The 26,432-nt window shown below is 39.3% G+C and overlaps 1 protein-coding gene across 1 annotated transcript; it reads left to right on the top strand.

Moving 5' to 3' along the window:
- Window positions 1-12,866: 12,866 nt before the first annotated feature.
- Window positions 12,867-25,836, top strand: LOC147373892 (hyaluronidase-4). The gene is made up of 3 exons (XM_086395812.1): window positions 12,867-14,261; window positions 23,171-23,260; window positions 25,352-25,836. Exons 1-3 carry the CDS (start codon window positions 13,308-13,310, stop codon window positions 25,751-25,753), a joined length of 1,446 nt encoding a protein of 481 aa, XP_086251938.1. The 5' UTR covers window positions 12,867-13,307; the 3' UTR covers window positions 25,754-25,836.
- The last annotated feature ends 596 nt before the right edge of the window (window positions 25,837-26,432 follow it).

The raw sequence follows: 26,432 nt of genomic DNA, 5'->3' as shown, positions 1-26,432 counted from the left end.
AGGCAGGTTGCTAGGAACCCTCACAATTATCAAAGTAAGGAGAAAATTATCTTGGAAGAGCAGTATAATTCCCTCAAGGACTGAGCAGCCGTTCCCTCTTGCTCCCCTCCATGCCTGCGGGGAGATCAGCTGTACTCAGTTTAGCACTGCTCTTGTATTTGGCCTCACAGCCCCTCTGAACCCTCCCTGGGAAGATCTTTCTCTATGTTTAAATGTCCTGGGGTCACATGTCTTTTTCACTTATCCTTCTAGTACGCTGGGAAGCTGAGTGGTCTGACTGGTTTTGCTCTCCTGGAAGCAGTATTGTAGTTCGTTGCTCAGACAATTGGTCTTCCACGCACTTGTTTGTGGATCTGTTGTCTCTGCGCCTAAGGAGTGTCTCCCCAGTGGAAGTGGCATTCACACCTCTAAAGTAAATTTCTACTGTTAAAAATTTTCTGATTCAATTCCTTCTGTTTTCAATCTTTGACTTATGTCACCCTTCTTATTTTCAGCTTTAACTGTACTTTTTCTAAGGACATCTACTCCAGATAACACAGTTAACCCATGTTCCCAGTTCATCTTGAACCACTGGTTCTGGTAAATTAGTGTTTTTACTCAGGATGATAACTAAGACCCCCCTAAGAGGTTGTCATTCCATTATCATCAAGGACGTTTGGAAATCTTTCCAGCTTACAGCTATTTTTACCTCTTCATTTTCCAACTAAAGTGTCAATCAGTTTTCTTTCACCCTCTTCAGTCAGTGAATTTAAACTGGGTACTTTCAGAAAGCAGTGGTCACTTATACCTATGTGCTTTTAAGAGAGTCTGACTTTGGTTATAAAGAGATATAATGCCAGCCTCCAGTTTACCTCGGAGGACTGAGTCACCTCTGTAATGACATGTTTCTCTGAATAGCCACAGGGCATCCTTTTGCCACTGAATCTCTGCTCTGCATCAGGTGACTAAAGGACTGGCAGCAAACAAAAGCAAAGGTAAAAATATAGTTTTTGTTTAGTTTGAAAAATTTTAGACTGTTTTTAGAAACATGCTCTCTCAGAGGAGTTTAGAAGAAAATGACTTTTGTTTCATTTCTTGGCATACCGCAATTTCTTTTACAGCCTAACTTACTTTTGTTTACTTTCCAAATTCAGTATCTTTCAGAACATGAACTTGCTATTCTGAACCTAACATTGTAAAAAATACATTTGTCACTGATACATAGAACTTAAACTCCAATTCATTTTTTATTTACTATAAATTTGTATTTGAGGATTATTTTCACATTAATAACTATTCAAAATTGTTTCATTTTTATTCTACATGCACAATTTCTCTGAAAAGCATCTTTTTGCACTATGTTGGGTTATCATAACCTAGTACTTCACTTACAATAGCATCAGAATGTATTCTCTGAAGCAGGTTAGTAAACTAACTTATATTAAACATAGAACATATGGCTTTATGAGACAGCCACAGTGTTAATACTTTTTATAACAAGTAGCTGTGAAGAATTCCTCAAGCTAACTTTATACACTTAAATGTTTTTCTTTAGAGTATAAGTGTATTTCTTTATTTGATGAAGATTTCATTTTTGCATGATTGTTAATAAAAGTGTACTTTAAAAGATATATTACATAGTTATACTTACTATATTGGATAGTATTAGAGAACTGTTATTTGGAACATGTATTGCAGTTTTTAGGAAACATATGACATTTAAAATGGTTCAGAAGATGGTTATTTTGGAAGAATAAAAATAGGTTTTAAATTTTCTTTCCAAATACTAATAAAGGGACTGAATATTTAGAGATAAAAATCAACAGGCACTTCATATAAGAAAATCAGTAATTGAGAAGAGGATGTAAATGTACACATACATAAAGATAGATAGATTTAGATTTTCCAGGATGGAAAGAACAAGTTCCAAAACAATATGAGAAAGACAAATGGAGTTAAATATGACCTCTTTAACTCCTTCATTGCCAGCTCCTGAACAATGAACTTCTGTCTAGAACCATTAGTAAGATATTTATGTTACTAATAAATACTTATATTGTAAAAATACTTGAGAGTTTAATCATACAATTTATTTCAGCCTCATCTATAAGTTAGAATTCAGTCTGATGACAGAAAGTAGGTTCCTTGTTAAAAAAGAAAGTGAAGTCTCTCAGCCATGTCTGACTCTTTACGACCCCATGGACTGTAGCCTGCCAGACTCCTCCGTTCGTGGGATTCTCCAGACAAGAGTACTGGAGTGGGCTGCCATTTCCTTCTCCAGGGGATCTTCCCAACCCAGGGATTGAACCTGGATCTCCTGCATTTCAGGCAGGCGTTTTACCCATATATTTTTAATGTTTAAATAGAATCAGGAGCAAAGAGTTGGAAAGATGTTAAGTGGAGAGTGTAAAAAATATTTAAAAAACAACAAGCTATAAAAAAACTTCATGTTCAGAGATTCAGGGTTAATGTCCTTTATAATGTTTTTGAGAATCATAATATATACCATATTTTCTTAGCAATAAACTTCCATGGGAACCTGATTCTTTTTTGTGAAAACCTTTAGCAAATTCAGTAATTAGATTTATAGTTATTATACTTACATAATCATCTATAATTACTAGTTTGTTGAACCTAGTCTCCTGAAGCACATTCCTTGAATTTTTCTTACCTATAATAGAATTGCAGATGCTATGAATTTCTAACAGGAACAATTTTCAGTAGTCTTTCTCACAGACTGAAGTTTTTCACCTAAGCATTGGTCCAATGTTCATAATAGATCCAAATCAATAAATTCTTGATCGAGTTCCCTCTCTTCAAGTTATTTTAAAAAAAACCCACATTTCAATTTTCAAGGACCACCATTTCCTAGATGCATTATATTGGGTGGTTTAAGAATTGGCTGTTATCCTAGGCTGATATTACTCTGCCTTTGTCATAGGCATTCCAGAATAAACTTGTTGCAGCCTTAGTGCAACCCAGATCTTAAGACTGGAATATTTCCAAATTTCCTTATAGTATTAGGAAATTCTCTCAAGGTTACATTTGGAAACTAAAATGTATTTCAAAATATTTTCAAGTTATATGGTTTATGGTAAGCAGGTGTGTGCATGCTGTCACTACAGGCGTGTCCGACTCTTTGTGACCCAAAGGACTGTAGCCCACCAGGCTCCTCTGTCCATGGGATTCTGCAGGCAAGAATACTGGAGTGGATTGCCAATGCCTGCCTCAAGGGGATCTACCCCAACCAGGGATCAAACCCTCATCTCTCCTACATTGCAGGCAGATTCTTTACCTCTGAGCCACTGGGGAAGCCTCTATGGTTTATGTAATTGCATACAATTGATGGTTTTGAACAAATACACTTTTTAAGGAACTAAAAATTCATTGTATAAAAAAGCATTTACTTCACATTTATGGTTAGTATATACTACTATAATTAATGTATAAACTCAACTTTCTTTACTAATATTAAAGTGCAACACATTTCTATCATGTGAATGGGCAACTACAGTGGAGAATTAGTTCTATAATGATCTTTTACAAATTCATACAAATTAATGACTAATTAGTTACTACATTTGGTGTTTCAACAGTTTATTATAATTTTTTTAAAAAAGCATAATTTCTGCAATTTCACAATTACAGATACTATTTCTTATTAAAATTTGATGGAGCTCAGGCTGACTGGCACATTCAGTTGCAACGTTAAGAACCTTATCTTTCATCCAGCAGGTGTACCTGAAGTGGAAGCCTGGAGCCTTAAAAGCAGATATACCTAGGTGGCTAAGCATGTATGATCCAAACCTGAAAAGTGAAGAATATGTGCCAACATAATTTCTCCAATGTTTACTTTTTTATGTGCCACAGTCCTTTCAGAAAGCTTAACTGTAATGGGTTTGACATTTTATAGGCAAGTTTACTGAATGTTGACTAGGATGTTAGCTGCAATGCCAAAGGGCACTGCAAATTCAGGTATGTGTTGACTGAGTATCAGGAAGTCAGGCCGTAGTGGAGATGTCCAGAGAGCAATTCAATTCAGAGGGATTGCCATCTTGGTTAGAAAATCTGTCCCGTGTGAAAATGTCAACCAGAAGGCTACCAAGTTGCAGAGAGGCATGGAGGAAGGGGTGATGGGCTAGATTCCATTCCATATTCACATATTTAAAAATTAGAGTTTATGTTCACAAGAATAAATTTCAAAAGCTGAGAAACAGAGGATAGATATCAGTACTATATTTAGATATATCAAGTGCTATCATTGTTTATCATCATACCCTTGTCCCTACCCTCCTGGAAATACAGTGATACACTGTGAAGACAAATTAAAACGATATAAATAAAAATCAAATAGGTGAGACCGTGAAACTTTTCCTAGTGGACTGATGGTAACTGGTCCTGGAATCTAAGATTTTAACCTCTGTTCCATCCTGACTTCTGTTATATTGCACAGAGATTTCCTTATTTTGTGTTGTAAACACACCAGGGTAGTTAGACAGAACTCAAGGAAAGAAATGTGGTTTGGGAAAGGATTTATGGAAGAGAGGCATGCGGAAGAATAAAAAATAAAAATAATGCCATAAAAACTGAAGAGTTTTTTGAAAAAAGGAAGTCAATTTCTCTCAAAAAGGTACAATTGGACAAAACACAACAGAATTGAAGTGCTTAAAAAAAACACAAAAAAAAATGATCTGAAGTTGAATAGGTAAAATCCAATTTCCTGTGTTATTTAAAATTGGTTGGGTAAATCACCAAAGTTAAAGTATAGGCAAGGAAATAAAAAGAACGCCCCAAGCATCATTTTCATCTCCAGTCTCTCTCTGAATATGTCTATCATTCTGACTACAGCTTTGCATTGTTTACAGTCAGGGAAGGCCTATTACTCTACAACACATTTTCTCACTTGTAATAAACGGTATAGTGGTACTGTGCATTGCCTTTTGTAGAAAGTAATAACACTCATCAATTTTTTCAGGTCTGTCTACTGTTAGTTTTCCTTTACCACAAATATTTAACCCAAAATTAGCTTTTAATATTCATGTGTCAGAATAGACTGGTAAGTTAAGTTACATGGCTGATACTATTTACTACAATTACAAAAAAAGCCCCTCTTATTTACTGAAAAGGGCTTTTTCTTGCCATATTGCAGAAAAACCTACCATTTTTTCAAATAACTTCATAAAAAATGATCTCTGTAGTAAAATCAACTCAAATGTTACCTTTTTTATCGTTATGCCTGATTCCTTATAGTCAGTATTAATGTACCACTTCTTTCTTTTCCAAAGATCTTTTTTTTTTTTTTAATTTGAGTAATGGTTTTGAATAGCTGCTAAATCAACATAGTACAAAATCCAAACAGAAGTTTCCTTCCCACCAAAATCTCATCCCACCTCTGCCCATTTCTCTCCTTCAGCCACAAGGTCTTTTTCCTGGTGGCAACCAATATAACTGAGTATTCTTCCAGAGATACTCCATAGTACACATATCACATATCTACATATACACATTACATATATTAAGTGTTAGTCATTCAGTAATTTGCGACCCCATGGATTGTAGCCCATCAGACTCCTCTGTCCATGGGATTCTCCAGGCAAGGATACTGAAGTAGGTAGCCATTCCCTTCTCCAGGGGATCAATTGCAGGCAGATTCTTTACCTTCAGACACCATGGCCTACACATACTTATATATACATGTATATATCATTTTCTCAGAAAAATAATGGCAGCATTATATGCATAGCTAGCTTTTAAAAAATGTTAAGTATATTGTAAGACATATACATAAAACAAATATATACCTTAAAGAATAATTATGAAACCTGGTGAATATCCTTATTTATAAACAGAAGAAACCTCATTCTTTGTTTCGGCTGGATAGTATTTCATTGTGTGGAAAGCCATGGTTTATTTAACCAGTCCCTTGATGATGGACATTTTTCTCCAAATTGCAAATGATGGGCAAGGCTGCAGTGAATAACGAAGAAGTGTGATTTCTAGGGGAAAGTTTTTGTGCATTTGTAATTCAGATAGAAATTTCCAGTCTCCTGTTTCTTCATTACAAACAGTTTGGAGCCAGTGCTTGCACATTTCACCTTGCTCAAATTTCCTACCTTGCTAAAATATGTGTGCTTGTACAGAGAAATGGGTGCTGCAAGCAAAACCAGGCCAACCCTAGATTCCAAGCCATTCCAAGACAAAGGCAGAAATCGAAATTAAGTCATGCATGTCTAAAACAAAACAATATGACCTGGCCACAACCTTTGTCCTTCCACATGCCTGTCCTGCCTCTCCAGTGTGTAGCCTGACATTCAGATCTGGTATCTGACATTCAGAACGTAGATCAAACTCCTATTTAAATATCATCGCAGTCCCTGGACCTGAGGTTTGGCCTCAGGCTCTTGTTCCTTGTTTCTGTTGCTTATTCTGCCTATATCCCAGCTTTTCTGGTCAATGACTTGCAAAATATTTTGGGGTAATTGGGTGTTTTAAGTTATAATCTTGACCATGGACATTGAAAACAATCTTAGTAACATTTCATAGGCCACTAAATTGCTTTATAGTTCAAAAACTTTGAGTAGAAAACTGAGGATTTAAATCAACCTAATGTTATTTTAAGGAGCTTAGTTAAAAATGGCTTGACAGAGGGAACATTTTATTCAAAATGTGGTCCTAAGATTTTGTGTGCTTTTCCAAGAAAGCTGTTGATCTTGACTGCAAGAAATTTCAAGTTCTGAAGCAGAAGTAACACTTTTTGACAATGACTAAGTGTATATGCTTATGTAAAGACAATTACTCTTTCAGGTTGTAAAATGTTCCTGCTTCATAAAAACCATGGCCTTTCACACTGAAGAGTGAATTTCCTGTTAGCACAAATAACATTGAAACAGGCATTTTTCATATACTTACAAAACTTAAGTTCATTTTTAGGAAGGGCAGCAGTTTTGTACAATCAGGAAAGTCCAGTAGTTCTAAAATTTGTGCAGATGGAAGAATACTTGTGTTCTTCAATCATGATATAAAGTTATAATAAAAGTCAGTAACTAGTGATGAATTGTGAAACTTATAGCGATCTTATCATATAGTAGATTATATTATAAACTTATATGCATCAAGTTGTTAAGAAAAATGTATGGGAAAATCTCTACCATTACAATATAAATTTTCTTCTGCTGGAACAATTAGGTCTAGCTTTTACAATACTGATATTTCATGAGAGAATAACTTAAGAACCATCAGGATAAGACAGTGATTAACAGACTAGGGCAATAATATCCTTCAGAGGAAAAAGGCTTTTTCTCTAATTAGCAGGTTAACAATTATTTCTACAGAGTTGATTTGAACTCAGCATCTCTGCTCTGTTTTCCATTCTGACAAACATTTAGCATATATATATTTATTATTGGCAACAAAATACCACTCAGAAAATACTTCCCTTAAAGGTTTGGAAGTAAAACACTGTATTTTAAAATTTCCAACAAAAATGGGAACCATGACCTTCAGGATATCTGTTTAAACCCTGTGGGTTTAGGGGCAGGCACTTGGAGTCTTAAAGATTTTGAAAACAAATACCAGTAGCATGAAAAGAAAAAAAAAAAAGAAATAGAAGAGTTGTAGATTAGGGAAATTAATTCCTTTCACTAATACATTAATATTGAGATGCATGTGTATGTTTTAGGGGAATACTTCCCAGAGTATTTCCTCTAATCTTACGGATTAGTATGAATCACCATGTTCTATGGAAGAAAAAACTACCCGGAGTGTATAACAGAAATTTAGAGTGGCAATCAAAATTAAAACTAGCAGGATTAATTTCTGGATGTATAATATTATTATTTTTCTGTGTTGGTGAGTGTTAAAAATACTGTGAAGTTCTTCCAAATAACTGGATCGTGCCACTCTCATCTCTGTCCTGGATTGACAAGAGCTTCCTCCCAGGCTTCCTGCTTCTTTCCTGTGCCCTTTCCCTTTTGGGCTGGCCTTAGCACAGCTGCCTGAGGAATCCAGTTAAACCCAAGTCATTTTTCTCTCCAAACTCTGTAATTCCTTCCCATCTCATTTAGACTGATGGCCAGCGCCTCAACAAGGTCCTGCAAGACCCTTCTCTCTTTTTTTTTTAAATTTTATTTTATTTTTAAACTTTACAATATTGTATTAGTTTTGCCAAATATCGAAATGAATCCACCACAGGTATACCTGTGTTCCCCATCCTGAACCCTCCTCCCTCCTCCCTCCCCATACCATCCCTCTGGGTCGTCCCAGTACACCAGCCCCAAGCATCAAGTATCGTGCATCGAACCTGGACTGGTGACTCGTTTCATACATGATATTATATATGTTTCAATGCCATTCTCCCAAATCTCCCCTCCCTCTCCCTCTCCCACAGAGTCCATAAGACTGATCTATACATCAGTGTCTCTTTTGCTGTCTCTTACACAGGGTTATTATTACCATCTTTCTAAATTCCATATATATGCATTAGTATACTGTCTTGGTGTTTTTCTTTCTGGCTTACTTCAGTCTGTATAATAGGCTCCAGCTTCATCCACCTCATAAGAACTGATTCAAATGTATTCTTTTTAATGGCTGAGTAATACTCCATCGTGTATATGTACCACAGCTTTCTTATCCATTCATCTGCTGATGGGCATCTAGGCTGCTTCCATGACCTGGCTATTATAAACAGTGCTGCGATGAACATTGGGGTACACATGTCTCTTTCCCTTCTGGTTTCCTCAGTGTGTATGCCCAGCAGTGGGATTGCTGGATCATAAGGCAGTTCTATTTCCAGTTTTTTAAGGAATCTCCACACTGTTCTCCATAGCGGTTGTACTAGTTTGCATTCCCACCAACAGTGTAAGAGAGTTCCCTTTTCTCCACACCCTCTCCAGCATTTATTGCTTGTAGACTTTTGGATCGCAGCCATTCTGACTGGCGTGAAATGGTACCTCATAGTGGTTTTGATTTGCATTTCTCTGATAATGAGTGATGTCCGACATACATCACAGCAGGATCCTCTATGACCCACCTCCCAGAATATTGGAAATAAAAGCAAAAATAAACAAATGGGACCTAATTAAACTTAAAAGCTTCTGCACAACAAAGGAAACTATTAGCAAGGTGAAAAGGCAGCCTTCAGAATGGGAGAAAATAATAGCAAATGAAGCAACTGACAAACAACTAATCTCAAAAATATATAAGCAACTCCTACAGCTCAACTCCAGAAAAATAAATGACCCAATCAAAAAATGGGCCAAAGAACTAAATAGACATTTCTCCAAAGAAGACATACAGATGGCTAACAAACACATGAAAAGACCCTTCTCTTATCTCTCTGTCCCTTGTCTTTAGTCACTGGGATCTTTGAAGTCTCTGAAACACAGCAGGCATGTGCCTGCCTCAGGGCCTTTAATCTGCTTTGCTCCCATACTTCCCCAGACATCCTCCAAGCTTACAGTCTATCTTCTTTTCATATCACTTCTTTTCAGATTGCCGAGGCATTCCCATCTAAAAAGAATCCTTCCTTAATTCTTTTCTTTGCTATTAACGCTTTCCAATGGACTGTATATTTATTTGCTCACCTTGTTTATTGTCTGTCTCCCTTGCAAGGATTTAAGCTTTGTGAAGGCAGAGGGCTTTTGTCTGTTTTGCTCACTACTGTATTCCTAGTACTTAGAACGGGAACCTGGTATACAGAAGGTGCTTGATACAAGTTTCCTGAACACTAAATACTCTGCTTTCATGCAGGTGCCGGGGCCCCAGAGACCACCAGGAACACAGCTGTCGTTCCGTGAGTTGGGTGATGACACATGTAGCAAAGGAAGATGCACCTGTGGGAGCTGGAGTGTCTCAGTGAGAGGGGGTCAGACTGAGTTTAGGTTGAGTTGGGTGATTTAGTAGAGGGTCTGAGAAAACAGGGATTTGCTCTGGATTGGATGTGGTCAGGACACAGGGACACTTCTATGTTGAATAAAGAACAGAAGTCATTCATTTAGCAAGAGAGGGATGTTTGATGTTCTGAGGGTAGCCCCGGGTTCCTGGTTTTATCTCTGCTTAGACACGATGAAAAAGTGGCCTTGCTTAGTCTCATTTTATTACGGTGTGAGAGTAGACACGTTTGAAGTTTGCATTCTGTGAGATTGTTTATAACTAGAAGGAGAATAACAAGGCCTAGTTGTGAGTGTTGACAACTTCTGAAATCAGCGGTGGTTAGGGGAATGCTTTTTAAAAAATGTATCACAAGCAAGTAAACTTTGGGGGAGGAAGGCGTGAGAAAGGACATAGGGATACACAGAGCAGAGAGACTTCTCTTCAGACTCTTGCATCTGTACATGACAGGCCTTGGAAAAGCCCCTGATGCTAGGAAAGATGGAAGGCAGGAGGGGAAGGGGACGACAGAGGATGAGATGGTTGGATGGCATCACCAACTCGATGGACATGAGCTTAAGCAAGCTCCAGGAGCTGGTGATGGACAGGGAAGCCTGGAGTGCTGAAGTCCATGGGTTTGCAAAGAGCTGGACATGACTGAGTGACTGAACTGAACTGAACTGATAACGGGCCTTCTTCCCCAGGGGCGGCCCTCTCCCTCCTCACCATCCTTCACAGTCAGGACAGGGTAGGCTTACTGAGATGAAGGCTGAAGCCTGCTTGATAGTAAACATTCCCCACCTTCTTGTTGCTGGTGTCACACTCTCCTCTCAGTGGATGAAGAAGGTCAGAACTGTGAAGCGAAGGTCAAAGCAGTGGCAGCTAAGCCTTCATCACTGTGACTTCCTTCTACCAGAGGAGGTTCTGAGGAGAAAACTACTTCTCTTTACTCTGTGGCTTTCCTGTACATGTCACTTTGGGATCATTTATCCAGGGCCCTTCAAAGTGCCTTCATTGAAGCTTCCCAGTTGGAGGAAAGGAGTTTGTCCTTAATACATGCTCCAGAACAAACCTAAAAAGAGAAAACTGGTTGATAAAATTTAGGGAAGAATCCAGGTTGAACTACTCTTGCATTCCCACTCCTAATGTCCTGCCAGTTCTTCCTAAAATGTCACCACTTAGAGATTTCTTTAAAGGAGTAAAACTTCCTGGACAGATTGTGAGAGGGAGGAAGGGAAAAAAACAAGGAAGGTGTTTCTGGTGACTCATGGTTAAGTGTGGATAATTCACAGATTGCTATGCTCTGACGACTAGTCAAGATACAGGTAGAACTGGGCAGTTAGGATTCTGATGGCCTGAGTGGGGTGAGGGGAAGTGGTCTAGGGAGATTCTGAAGCAAAGGGCGGGCCTGGAAAGGTTCCCCTGTGAAGGAAGGAGGGTGGGAGAAGCACACAGATAATGATTGCACAGTGCAGGGAGGGAATAGGAAAAAGTGTCTGGAGGTGCCCAGTGAGGGAGTCTCCTCTCAGCAAGCCATGGTTATTAGGAGAGTGACTGAAGGACACCAGTGCCATGACCTGCCTGTGTGGGAAGACAAACAGCAAACAGAAGACACAGGCAGTGAATTTTCCTTATTTTTTTTTGCCTGTATTCCCTTCCACCTGCACATTTTATCAGGAGGTCTGCCAGCTGACTGCCATGGAATGTGCACCTCCCATTAACTGGAATAAAAAGATGAACAATGTTCATGAACAATGAACAAAGGATAGGAGACAAGAACCACTTGGTAACTTTGTAGTAAATGAATGAAGACCATAGTGTGACAGTGATGAGGCAGCTGAGCAAAGGGGAACAATAATCAGTGGAAGGTGATGTTTTGAATAAATGCAAAAGCCAGAAGCATTCTGGGAGAACAGATTTTTTTTTCTGTATACATATGTAAACTTCGCTAACATAACCTGAGAGAAAAAGTTTTTTTCTATTAATGTACTACCTTATGTGCATTCATTTTTTGTTATCCTGAGGCAAAATATAATAAAAAAATTCAAAGATAAGGGGCAGTTTTGAAGACTACAATTCTTATTGTACTCATAAAATTACACTCCCTTGAAAATATTATTCTCTTCCAACCATAATTTATGCCTTCAGTATATTTCATGTTACTAAGTAATCTCACTCATTTGTGCAGTGAAGAGGAATACAGATATTTATTCAATGAATGGGTGAGCTCTTAAAAACTGATATTTTGTGCATGTTCATTAACTTGTGCTGTGCTGTGCTTAGCTGCTCAGTCGTGTCTGATTCTTGTGACCCTATGGACCGTATCCCGCCAGTCTCCTCTGTCCATGGGGATTCTCCAGGCAAGAATGCTGGGGTGGGTTGCCATGCCCTCCTCCAGGGGATCTTCCCAACTCAGGGATCAAACCCAGGTCTCTTGCATTGCAGGCGGATTCTTTACTGTCTGAACCACCAGGGAAGCTCATTCCTTAAGACTTCTTAAGTATCTTTGAATAAAGTCTTACTTACAATTTTTGTTTACCTCAGTGTCCTAGGTCTGAGAAATCTTATGAGGTTTGGCTGGTGACACCTGGTGGTTAAAAATTATAATTACATACAACATGCAGCCCGTGGTGATCAGCTTTGCTGTGAGAAATACAAGCCACAGTTTCCTTAGAAAGCATTTCTGAGTTCCTGCTTGGAAGTAACCAAAACAAAGTCTCTCTGACCTGAGCAGAAAGGCACTGTTCCATGAGCACAGTGCTGCCACCTAATATTCACACCGTGGATATCAGATTCTGAATGTTCCAAGTGTCCACTCCTGGACACAGGAATTTCTGTTATCACTGGCACCATCTTTTCGCCCCTTTGATAATCCCAAGATCTCAATTCAAAGTCTAAAGTGGGATAAATATAAGTGACCTGGCCACAGTCACATATCAGCACCCTAGCTGCAAGGAAGGCCAGCAAAGCAACCAGACATTTGGCTTATTGAATGAAATGATGAGAGATATTATAAGATTAAATAAATATTTATTCAAGACCTAAGAACAGAACCTGAGATTTGATAGATTTTCCAAAATGGTAGTGAATACTATTTTACATCTTTATTTGATCATAAGATTTTTTAAAGATTTTTAAAGATTTTTTTTTAAGGCAAGGACCACATCTTAGTCATTTTGTATTCTGGACACAGCATCTGATGCTCCATGAATGTTTGTTGAATTGCATTGCTTGCCCTTGAATAGAAACTGGGTCACTGCAATCACTTTTGTGTCTCAATTTATTTATAGGGATCTTTAAGACCTTTAAATAAAATGCACTTGGATATCAATATAAAAACTATAATAACCAGCTAATGTGATTAAGTCTTTTTCCTCAAAATTATCACTAACAGAAAATTAAATCTCTCCACAGGTCTTCCAGAGTGATATTAAAGTGGAAGATAAGATTTTTATCTCATCATGAAACCATTATCTGAAGGACAGCTGAGGTTTTATGTTGTTCAAGCAATACATCTCATATCATGGCTATTCATACTTTTCATTCTGAAGTCTATCTCTTCCCTGAAACCTGCCCGACTTCCAGTTTATCAGAGAAAGCCCTTTATAGCTGCCTGGAATGCTCCAACAGATCAGTGTTTGATAAAATATAATATAAGGCTGAATTTGAAAATGTTTCAGGTGATTGGAAGTCCACTGGCCAGGGCCAGGGGGCAAAACGTTACTATATTTTATGTCAACAGGTTGGGATACTATCCATGGTATACACCCCAGGGAGTTCCCATTAACGGAGGTCTCCCCCAGAACATAAGTTTGCAGGTACATCTGGAAAAAGCCGACCAAGATATCAGGTATTACATCCCTTCTGAAGATTTCAGTGGACTTGCTGTTATAGACTGGGAATACTGGCGACCCCAGTGGGCCAGGAACTGGAACACAAAAGACATCTACAGACAGAAGTCAAGAAAGCTTATTTCTGAGACGCAAGAGAATGCATCAGCTGCTGATATTGAATATTTAGCCAAAGCAACCTTTGAAGAAAGTGCAAAAGCTTTCATGAAGGAAACCATTGAACTGGGGATTAAGAGCAGACCCAAAGGCCTTTGGGGGTACTATTTATATCCCGATTGTCACAATTATAATGTTTATGGCCCAAACTATACTGGGTCCTGCCCGGAAGAAGAAGTTTTGAGGAACAATGAGCTCTCTTGGCTCTGGAACAGCAGTGCTGCTTTATATCCTTCTATTGGTGTCAGGAGATCTCTCGGAGACAGCGAGAATGTCCTGCGTTTCTCGCAATTTCGGGTGCATGAATCTATGAGGATCTCTATCATGACATCCCGTGATCATGCCCTACCTGTGTTTGTCTACACAAGGCTGGGCTACAGAGACCAGCCTTTACTTTTTCTTTCTAAGGTAAGACACCTCTTGCCAAAGGTAAGATATCTTCTTATTTCTGAAAGAGACAGTGCTTTGTTAATTATGTTCTTTTAAGGGTTCTAGTAGTTCATTAGGAGCATAATTCCTCCTTTGAGTAGTCATCCACTCAGATCCTCCATTTATACATACTGAATTTGGATTATCTTATTTATTATTAGTCTTTCAAGGAACAAAGTATGTAGGGAAGGGGGTTAAAGTACAATGTCAATAACTACTTCTGCTCCCTGACTTTGATTGCTCTCTTGCAAAGATTATTGAAATGGTTGGGGGTGAACAGGTTGGAAAATCAGAGAGGATAGTGTCAAATGGAATAGTTTGTTCATATGTATGGAAGCAGAATTGTAGGCATTTCTGCTGCTGGCATCACCATTAAAAATCTTAAGAGAATAAAAGTATTTTCTTTTTAATGTACAATAGCAGGTTTGATAAAAGGCATAAGGGAGCCACAACAATATGAATACACTTAGAAATAGCTAAGATAGTAAATTTATGTTTTTCTTCATAAATAAAATTAAAAATAATTTTTAAGGGTATAAGGGAATTATGAATCTGCTAAAAGTAGGTAGCTGTATAGATTTATTCTTGAGTCTATGACCACAAGTCATGGAAAGTTGGTAAGAGTGGTATGAATTTCTGAATTCAATAATAAAGTCACTACTAGTAGATGGCTTTGTAACTCTAGGTTAAAACTTACAAATAGAAGTTTTGCTCTATTTACTCTACTCAAGTCATATATGTAGCCAAAGACCTCACACAAACTGTGTCACTTTTAAGATAGATGAAGCTAGCTAAACTTAAGTCGCTTCAGTCCTGTCCGACTCTTTTCAACCCTATGAACTGTAGCCTGCCAGGCTTCTCTGTCCATGGGATTCTCTAGGCAAAAGAATAAATTTCTCCAGGCATAAACTTTTTATGATGAGGCGGTTTGAGCCTAGTTCACCTTCACGTTTGCAGAATAGAGGTGTCTTTAGATATTGCTGTAAACTAGGGGTGGATCATTTTTCTTTTTTCTCCACCATTACGAGTTTCAATTCACCAGCACGTATTAAACTGTAAAGATGTTCTGGTATTAAGGATCCAAAGGAAGAGATTCAGAAAACACCCTAGTGAGGGCTCTATCATGACCAGTAGGTATCTGTGGAGCAGAGAGAGAGTAGAGCTTACTTCTCAGAAAGCAAAATGACACAAATCATCAGGATTTGGTAAACACTATGCCTCTGACACTGTTGATGAGATGAGTAAGGAAAAAAATTCTCTCTTGTAAACTGATCGTCATACTACCTAGAATAATCAGCAACAAGTGATTGAGAATGATAGGAAAAGTTCTAGAATTGAAAGTTGAACAACACCTTCTTATCTATGAAACTTCTTTTGCTTTTCAATGTTTGCCTCAAGCAAGTTCCTTTCTTTAGTGATAACACATTAAGTTTTGGAAGAAATAATAAACTTTAAAGGACAAAGTGTTCATTTTAAAAGATTAGATTAAACAACTGCTACATTCTGTGCATTCTGCAAGCGGATGGTAAGCTCCTTCTTGAATAACTACAGCCTCAGAGACATACTGTTCTAAGGGAATAAGGAACAACAGTTAGAGTCTCACCCCAAAACAATTTTCTTTTTGAGTCCCATGGTATCACTCTGTAAACTTTCTGGATGGCAAGCCATTTCCTCATGTTTGAAACCATCAAACCACCACTTTATTTCATCTTCCATAAAAATCTGCCCATAAATTATTACAAATCTGATATTCACTTATACCAAATTGTAAATACTAGTAATGACTTCCATTTCTGACTTTCTGAAGATATCTGAATTTTAGAATGTGTGTGTGCATGTGTACACAAATATAATTAGGATTAGAAAAACAACTTATCAATAAGTGGCAAATCTTTTATCTCTCCAGACCTCAGCACCTCACTGCTTAATCTACAAAATGGCATGATATTACCTGCCTTACCTACCTAGGAGAAACATAATGAAAAGTGAGAAAATAAAAATGAAAATATAAAGCATTAGAAAAATATATATGGTGTAGCCGCTCACTTTCTAATAAGTATCAGAGCCTTGAACTTGAAAGAGGAATATGTAAAAATGAAATTTCAGTCAGTAGCCATTATATGGGGGTTGTAAAATCCCATTTCACAGAACAGATTGCCTAAACCACATATATAAATGCAATGTTGATATCACTTGAGCTGTGCTTTAAAAAAAAATAACAAAAGGGATTTTCTTGGTTATTGATTTAAAGGTGTTTTTCCCGGGAATTAATTCCCTCTGGTAACACACAAAGGAAGCTCATTAGTGATGCTCCAGCTCCCCACAGTGGGCTCCTTACTTACATGCACTGCGGTAAAACTCGAGGGACTAAAACCCAAGTGTAAAGAATAAATCCGGGAAGGCGCCAAGATGGCGGAGGAGTAGGACGGGGAAAACACTTTCTCCCCCACAAATTCATCAAAAGAGCATTTAAACGTCGAGTAAATTCCACAAAACAACTTCTGAATGCCGGCAGAGGACATCAGGCATCCAGAAAAGCAACCCAACTCCTTGAAAGGAGGTAGGAAAAAATATTAAAGACAATAAAAGAGACAAAAGAGGGAGGGACGGAGTTCCGTCCCGGGAAGGGAGTCTTAAAAAGAGAGAAGTTTCCAAACACCAGGAAACCTTCTCACTGCCGAATCCATGCCGAGCTTTGGAAGCACAGAGGGCAACCTAACAGGGAGAAAAAATAAATAAACAATTAAAACTCGCAGATTGCGAGCCCTACGGTAACTCCCCCAGCGGAGAAGCAGCGCAGACGCCTGCATCCGCCATTAGCAAGCGGGGGCTGGGCAGGGAGGCGTGGCGCGGGCTGCATCGCTGAGAGTAAGAATCTGGCCTGAATACCCTGAGCACTATCTGAGCGAAATAATTTGGGCTAGCAAACCAGACTGTGGGATATCTACCATGCGAAAAGCCAGCCCTAACCTAAGACACCGCCAGCCCACGCACGGAACAAAGGACTAAACAGAGATAGCCGGCTGCAGACCTTCCCCCTCCGGTGACAGGCAGCCAGAGCCGGAAGGGGGCAATCGCAGCCCCAGAGAGACATTATCTATAAAACTGGCTTCTTTGCTAACTAAAACTTATTGGGGGTCTGGACGGTCAACATCTGCCTGAGAAGGTGCGCCGGTTTTACACCCAGATAACCGAGTGGCGGGGAGGCGATAAGTCGCAGCATTGGCGCTCGCCAAACACCTCATCACCTGAGCTGCTCGGACCTGGGAAGAGCACAAAACGCAGGCCCAACTGAGTCTCCGCCTCTGAGGACTACCTGAGTGCCTGAACCTGAGCGGCTTGGACCTGGGAGGTGCATGCAACCCAGGGCCAGCCTCGGATTGTTCCCGGCGGAACAACCTACAGCCTGAGCAGTGTGGGCAGGGAGGCTACACGCGCCGTGAGCGGGGGCAGACCCAGTGTGGCTGAGGCACTGCGAGCGCACGCCAGTGTCATTTGTTTGCAGCATCCCTCCCTCCCTCCCCACAGCGCGACTGAACAAAGAGAAGAAATACAGCTCGACCCACCAGAACACCGACACAAGCTTCCCTAACCAGGAAACCTTGACAAGCCACCTCTACATACCCACACACAGCGAGGAAACGCCACAATAAAGAGAACTCCACAAACTGCCAGAATACAGAAAGGACTCCCAAACTCAGCAATTTAAACAAGATGAAGAGACAGAGGAATACCCAGCAGATAAAGGAACAGGATAAATGCCCACCAAACCAAACAAAAGAGGAAGAGATAGGGAATCTACCTGATAAAGAATTCCGAATAATGATAGTGAAATTGATCCAAAATCTTGAAATTAAAATGGAATCACAGATAAATAGCCTGGAGACAAGGATTGAGAAGATGCAAGAAAGGTTTAACAAGGACCTAGAAGAAATAAAAAAGAGTCAATATATAATGAATAATGCAATAAATGAAATTAAAAACACTCTGGAGGCAACAAATAGTAGAATAACAGAGGCAGAAGATAGGATTAGTGAATTAGAAGACAGAATGGTAGAAATAAATGAATCAGAGAGGATAAAAGAAAAACGAATTAAAAGAAATGAGGACAATCTCAGAGACCTCCAGGACAATATTAAATGCTACAACATTCGAATCATAGGGGTTCCAGAAGAAGAAGACAAAAAGAAAGACCATGAGAAAATACTTGAGGAGATAATAGTGGAAAACTTCCCTAAAATGGGGAAGGAAATAATCACCCAAGTCCAAGAAACCCAGAGAGTCCCAAACAGGATAAACCCAAGGAGAAACACCCCAAGACACATATTAATCAAATTAACAAAGATCAAACACAAAGAACAAATATTAAAAGCAGCAAGGGAAAAACAACAAATAACACACAAGGGAATTCCCATAAGGATAACAGCTGATCTTTCAATAGAAACTCTTCAAGCCAGGAGGGAATGGCAAGACATACTTAAAATGATGAAAGAAAATAACCTACAGCCCAGATTATTGTACCCAGCAAGGATCTCATTCAAGTATGAAGGAGAAATCAAAAGCTTTTCAGACAAGCAAAAGCTGAGAGAATTCTGCACCACCAAACCAGCTCTCCAACAAATACTAAAGGATATTCTCTAGACAGGAAACACAAAAATGGTGTATAAACTCGAACCCAAAACAATAAAGTAAATGGCAACGGGATCATACTTATCAGTAATTACCTTAAACATAAATGGGTTGAATGCCCCAACCAAAAGACAAAGACTGGGTGAATGGATACAAAAACAAGACCCCTACATATGTTGTCTACAAGAGACCCACCTCAAAACAGGGGACACATACAGACTGAAAGTGAAGGGCTAGAAAAAGATTTTTCATGCAAATAGGGACCAAAAGAAAGCAGGAGTCACAATACTCGTATCAGATAAATTAGACTTTAAAACAAAGGCTGTGAAAAGAGACAAAGAAGGTCACTACATAATGATCAAAGGATCAATCCAAGAAGAAGATATAACAATTATAAATATATATCCACCCAACATGGGAGCACCGCAGTATGTAAGATAAATGCTAACAAGTATGAAAGGAGAAATTAAAAACAAAAAAAAAGAATAAATCCTCTGTGTGCCCCTGCTTTCTATTTCCAAAACCTTGATTTGAGCAGAGAATCGTGGGTGGGGCATGGCAGCCCTACAACATGCTGGGACCTGAAAGATGTGTTGCTATTACGATGCTGTTCAGTTACTTCTCCTTTCGTGTGACATCACTCATGTGGCCCGGCTCTCAGGTGGTCCCAATTTACTCCTAGAGGCATCTTACTTGTGACTTCAACCACTGAGTTGTCCTTGGTTTTCTGGTCCCCTAAACATGGCTGTTATGTGATTATTCAGCACCCTGCTCTCCACTAGGTGACAGTGAGCTAATTTGGTCACTGAGAGGGTATGGCCTAAATATCTACCAATGACTCCTTACCTCCAGTTAACATGCTAGAAGACTTTCCATTTTGAATCCTTCCCAATAAACTCTCTTTGATAATGACTCAATGACACATCGGAAAGAAACCAACATTTCCTCCTAATATCAGCCTCAAAATGGGTAGCTTTTACCACGAACATCTGTAGTTCCCTAGTTACTGCATATGGGTCAACAACATATAAAGAAGAATAGTAAATTCTGTGTCTCCCCCCTCCCTCTGATGACAAAGCCTTAAACTAAAGGAATTCGTGGACAATTTCTTGTTTCCAGTTCAGCATGCAAGAAGCTTGAAAGTTGCCACTTGGCCCTAATAAATAAAAGGCTAAACAAACTGAAAAAAAAAATCAGCTCTTCTTAGAATAATAAGAGAAGTATGGACACACAGGGAAAATTGCTGCCTTCAAATTTGGAGAGACAGACAGGTAAATACAGAGAAACCCAGCTTACCAGATCAGAAACCCTTAAGCAGAAACCTCTGTGGGAACCACTGACAGAGTATGGAAAGCTGAACTGTAATTAGGAAACTGCTGGTGGCTCAGCAGCAACAAGACTGAGAGATTAAAAACTCCAGGGGCACCCAGCCATGGGGACTGGGGGAGCACACTTTCACCTGCAGGAGCTCACTAGGTCCTCCAGTGAATATTGGAGAAACCCTCCCCTCATGTATCTAATAGGTGAAGGAGAAAAGGAAGCATTTGAGTATTCCAGAGCATTCTGTTCTTCTGCACAAGGTCCACCCCCAGGAGAAACTGTTTAACCACAGCCAAATTGCTGAGGTTTTACCAGAACCTAACTGATCTGCAGAAAAGGAAATACTCAACTCCATCTGATTTTAGATTTCCACTTGGAAGAAGGAACATACCCATCTCTAGCCCCATCTAGCCAGCCTGTCCCATCTAACAGGGAGTGGGGGCAAAAACTGAGAAGCAGTTGTGAAGTCCAGAGGCAAAACCTCACTAAGACTGAGATCTAATCATAGGACTGTAAAGTCTTTCGTTATGCCCACACCTTACTGGCATATTACTAAAGGTCTACTTATAGCAGCTACTTTTGACTCAGAGGGTAAAGAATCCACCTGCAGTCAGGAGACCTGGATTTGATTCCTGGATTGAGAAGATCCCCTGGAGAAGGAAATGGCAACCCACTTGAGTATTCTTGCCTGGAGAACCCACATGGACAGAGGAGCCTGGCAGGCTACAGTCCATGGTGTCCCAAAGAATCAGACAAAACTGAATGATTAACACTTTCACTTTTACCTAGTATGAGCTATCTACTTATGGAGAAAAATCAAATCATATCTAGCTATCAAGGAAACAATTACAAGACACAGGAAAGGGCAAAAACACAACTTGCAGAGACAGAGCAAACACCAGAGCTTGACTCAGATACAGCGGGGATGTTGGAATTATCAGACCAGGAATTTAAAACAATTATGATTAATATGCTAAGGGCTCTAATGGATGAAGCAGAACGAATGCAAAAACAGACAACATAAGCTACATAAGAGAGATGGAAGTTCCAAGAAAGAAGCAAAAAGAAATGCTAGCAATCAAAAACACTGTAACAGAAAGGAAGGATATCTTTGATGGCTTTATTATTAGACTAGACACAGCTGAAGAAAGAATCTCTGGCCTTGGAGATATCTCAGTAGAAGCCTCCAAAACTGAAAAAGCAGAGAGAGCAAAGACAGAAAAAAAAAAACAAAAAAAAACACAACAGAACAGAATATCTAAGAACTGTGAGAGAGCTAAGGTGTAACATACACATTACAGGAAATCATGGGAGACTGTTAGGGGATTTTGCCCCTCTAATCATGATATGTGACTATGACATCTCTATATTCAAGAAAGTTTCAAAGTGAGTGGAGGGAGAAGCTCTGCTCCTTTAGGTCTTTGTTAAAAGAAGAAATGGACCTGGACCCAGCAGAGTCCTCATTCTGGGCTCTGCATCACTTACTCCTCCTCTTTCCAATATTTCTCAAATCATAGATAATTCTCAAAACCATTTCACTTACACTATCTCATTTGAACCTCACAAAAACTCCTCCCCTTCCTGTCATGTCATCTCTGATCTGTTCAGCAGACATTGTGGTCCTGGGAAATGGAAAGAGATGTGCACCTGAAAACAAATTAAACCAAAATTACCAGAAAATTGCCCAGGAAAAAAATTTTTTTTGAAAACTGAGATTGTAAAATCTTTCATTTGGTGGACTATAAAAGTGCAGGTAAGGAGACATCTCTCTCAGCTATTGATATTAATATAAAATGCCTAAGATAAAACACCATTTAAAAGTTCTGCTTTTAATTTCTACAGATTGCCCAATTATATTTCCAGCACATAACTGATGGAAATTAATCCTTGAAGTAGAAGGTTAATGCTTAGCATTCAGAAGAATGAGAGAATATATTATAACATAGCAAACTTATTTAGAAAATCAACTGCAGAAACTTAATTTAGGAAGCCAACTGTACACACTCAAGTTTTAATTTCCCTCTGAAATTACCTAGATTCATATTAATCTTTAAACACTAAAACAGTAATCCTTTAGGATTACAAAACCAAAACTCTCTCTGCTGAAATTTTGTTTTAATCTATCTTAACCATATTGAGAAAAATCCCAGTGGCCTTACCTTGACTGGATGAATCATAAATAAATCCATTAATCAGGTACAAATAATTAAATACAAATAATTTCAGGGACCAAATATAAGCGCCAGATCAAATCAGATCCTGCGGATCTATAACACTGTGTTCCTTTGCCTAGACAGGGAATCTAAATGACACAAAACCCCTCCAATAGAAAAGAAAAAAGAAAAAAAAAAAAACAAAACCAACTCTCCCCACCCTCCACCCCAGGCCACTGCAGAAGCAAAGTTTTCAGGAGAGTTGCAAACTGAAAAGGGAACTTGGCTGAGATGACTGCAAGGCATTCCTCACATTTAGAGAAGGAAAACTTTGGATTCTGTTGCCAGGTCATAGACTTATTGTTGATTTGTGTGTGTATGGCCCTGGTCAACTTTGATGGAAAGTACTAGTTGCTCAGTTGTATTCAAGTCTTTGAGACCCCATGTGCTGTAGCTCTCCAGGTTCCTCTGTTCATGTAACTTGATTAAACAACTTTTAATGGCTATTTACATTTACATGTAATGGATTGTTTGTTTTGGATTTACATGTCTTAAAAATAATATCCTGTTTGGCAAAATATATTTTAAAAACATGTTTAATATGTTTTCTGTATGATTATAGAGTATAATTTCTGAGCCCTGGTTCATTTATTTATAACATTTGCATTACTCTAAGAAGTTGGAGAATAGGGTCATCCTATTTTATTGAATTTAGCTTCCAATCCTAATTCCTGGCATGTTGTTTTATATTTAAATGAATAATGAACTCTACTGTCTTCAATCTAGCAAGATCTAATCAGTACTATTGGAGAAAGTGCTGCCTTGGGAGCTGCGGGCATTGTTATCTGGGGAGACATGAATTTGACTTCATCTAAGGTAAGATAGTACCTTAGGGGTGTAGTTACTATTATTTAAATTCTTGCTCTGTCCTCCAATAAAACTTTAATCAGATCTCTCAGGTCTCCCATAGTAAACCTGTTTTATGATTAAAGTCCAATTTAGCACCTGATATATAGAAGGTGCAATAAAGGGGAAATTTTGCTAAGATATTAATCATAATACTGACCATTGTTGAATACTTACTATATGGAAAGTTATGACCAACCTCGATTGCGTATTCAAAGCAGAGATATTACTTTCCCAACAAAGGTCCATCTAGTCAAGGCTATGGTTTTTCCAGTAGTCATGTATGGATGTGAGAGTTGGACTGTGAAGAAAGCTGAGTGCCAAAGAATTGATTCTTTTGAACTGTGGTGTTGGAGAAGACTCTTGAGAGTCCCTTGGACTGCAAGAAGATCCAACCAGTCCATTCTAAAGGAGACCCGTCCCAGGTGTTCATTGGAAGGACTGATGCTGAGGCTGAAAGTCCAATACTTTGGCCACCTCATGCGAAGAGTTGACTCATTGGAAAAGACCCTGATGTTGGGAGGGATTGGCGGCAGGAGGAGAAGGGGACAACAGAGGATGAGATGGCTGGATGGCATCACCGACTCGATGCACATGAGTTTGGGTGAACTCCAGGAGTTGGTGATGGACAGGGAGGCCTGGCATGATGCAATTCATGGGGTTGCAAAGAGTGGGACACGACTGAGCAACTGAACTGAACTGAACTGAGGATTGTACTAAGTGCTTTTTTGTTTTGGATTTGCTCACTAATCATAAAACCCTAATGAGGTAGGGACTAGCATCCTCATTTATAGATGAGGAAATGGAAGGAAATCTAACTATAAGAGCTACTTAGGCTTGCTAACGGTGAAGCTGCCACTAACCACAAATGGTACAACTCTGGAGCCCTTACGTTTAGCCATTATATAAAATGTGTGATAGCGTATTTTGAAAAATGGACTCAGATAGTAATTTTTAACATCTACACTGAACCTATTTTTCTTCTTTGGAGAAATTAGCTGAAAATTAATAGTATTTAAAGTAAGGTGTATGTTTTTTTTCAAATTTCTTCCAGCTCAAATACTATCTACTCTGTCTCTCTAGTTTTCTCCAGTCCACAGTAATTGCAATCTCTTCTGTATTTCCAAATGCTGTCTGTTCATATCTCTATAGTGTAATACATTTTGCTTTGAATTATACTATTTGTTTCCTCAATGATTTTATTAAATTGAATTTTTGCAAGTTCATGGTGATTTGATATTTTTTTAATTTCACATGCTCAAGTTGTTGCTCCTAAGATGCTGCTCATGAAACTATTTGTGACGATATAAAGTTTAAGTCTCCTCTGTCCACCTATGAGAATTAGGTAGACACTGAGAGGATCAGTATCTGACTCTCCAGCTGTGATATTTCCCCTCCAGTCCATGCAGTTCCTGAAAAGATGGTCATCAGGAAGCTGGGTACACAACCAGGTGGCCTCCATTTGGAACACACAATAGGAAGAATGCACAAATGACCCAGTCAGCCTTCTAGGCATCCCTGTCTTTGAATTATGCAGAGGTGGCTTGATCCCAGGGCGTTAGATATTACAGCATAACTAACAGGAAAATCCGGAAGGCTCAGGTTGACAGTCAACAATAATTTGGTAGAACAGGAGGATTCAGGTTCTAACACAACGCTGAAGGGTACACACACCTGAAAGGTGGCTAGAAGACAGAACTCTGGCATGATTTCTAAATTTCGGCTTGTTCCTCTTTTTTTCACACTGCTTAACTTGGGATCTAGGAGGAAGAAGAAACAAGGATGTAAATTGTAAGAAGGCATGGTCACGTATGCTGATGCTGGGGCCCATTTCCAAGCTCAGTTAGTCTACCGTAACCTGATGTCCATCTCCTGTCGTGACCATCTCACGTTTTCAGGTCTGGGTGCCCTGTGTTACAGCACCTGAGCCTAAGACTTCACAGGCAGGAACCAAGCCATTAAGTTTCAATCCAGTTCAAAGAGCTGCCTTGTGGGTCTACATGCACCCACCCTACCAGTACTAGAAAAAACACTAAATCCCATTTGTTTCTACATTTCTAGGGCAACTGTACAAAGGTGAAGCAGTTTGTGAGTTCTGATTTAGGGAGCTACATAGTCAATGTGACCAGAGCCGCTGAGGTGTGCAGCCTTCATGTCTGCAGGAATAACGGGAGATGCATAAGGAAGGTATGGAAAATGCCTGATTATCTTCACCTGAACCCTGCGAGTTACCACATAGAGGCCTCTGAGGATGGAGAATTTACTGTGAAAGGCAGAGCATCTGATACAGACCTGGCAGTGCTGGCGGAGAGATTCTCCTGTCATTGTTATCAGGGATACCAAGGGGCTGACTGCAGGGAAATGAAGACGGCTGATGGCTGCTCTGGGCCTTCCTCTTTTTCGGGCTCACTACTCACACTGTGTCTGCTGGTTTCCACAGGTTATCAGAGCCGTCAGTGGTGAGATAATTGAGCTTAAAGGGAATTGTTTGGCCTCTAGAGTCATCACTTAGGGAAGAGATGAAACTTGTGACAGTTTTTTCTCACATGAAATCCATTGAGAGGCACTATAAGTAGACATGTGTGTCACTTGATATAAACAGGAAACATTGCATTCTTTGGCTCCAATTTGGCTAAGAAGCCAGACCCAGGAGTAAAACCAATGCACTCTTCTTCCTTACTGGAATGTTTAAGCTATATTTAACCTAGAACTAATATATTTTAGTCTTCACATGAATATAGATACATAAAAGTGTACACATAAATACTAAATTATTGAGTTCAAAGACTGGTTTTCCAGCTAGCAATTTACTTAAGTATATATTACTAAGCAATTATCTGCTTTAACAAATGGGGTCACCTCAGGGTGTGACCTGGTCATCTGGTCCATTGAAGAGGATCAAATGCAGAATTCCCATTCAAGCCTATGTTTAAACTTCTTCTGGCTTCTTCTCCTTGCCCGGGCCCAGTGAATGCAGAACCAGTGACTGATGTAACTTCTTAGAAGGGCACGGGAACTGAGGCGAGGGGAGCTGTAGTCAACTCCCTGTGAAGACATCTATTCCATCGTGGTGCCTCTCTCACCCACCATGACCCTCCCTCATAGACGCTGGTCATGTAAATACAGTGGAAGACTTCAGGAT

Source organism: Bos grunniens, chromosome 4 (genome assembly GCF_055505025.1).
Source record: "Bos grunniens cultivar Pamir isolate PY7600 chromosome 4, Bosgru_T2T1.0, whole genome shotgun sequence".
NCBI classification, from domain to species: Eukaryota; Metazoa; Chordata; class Mammalia; order Artiodactyla; family Bovidae; genus Bos; species Bos grunniens.
The sequence above is the reverse complement of the archived record's forward strand: the minus strand, read 5'-3'. Positions and strand labels throughout refer to the sequence as shown.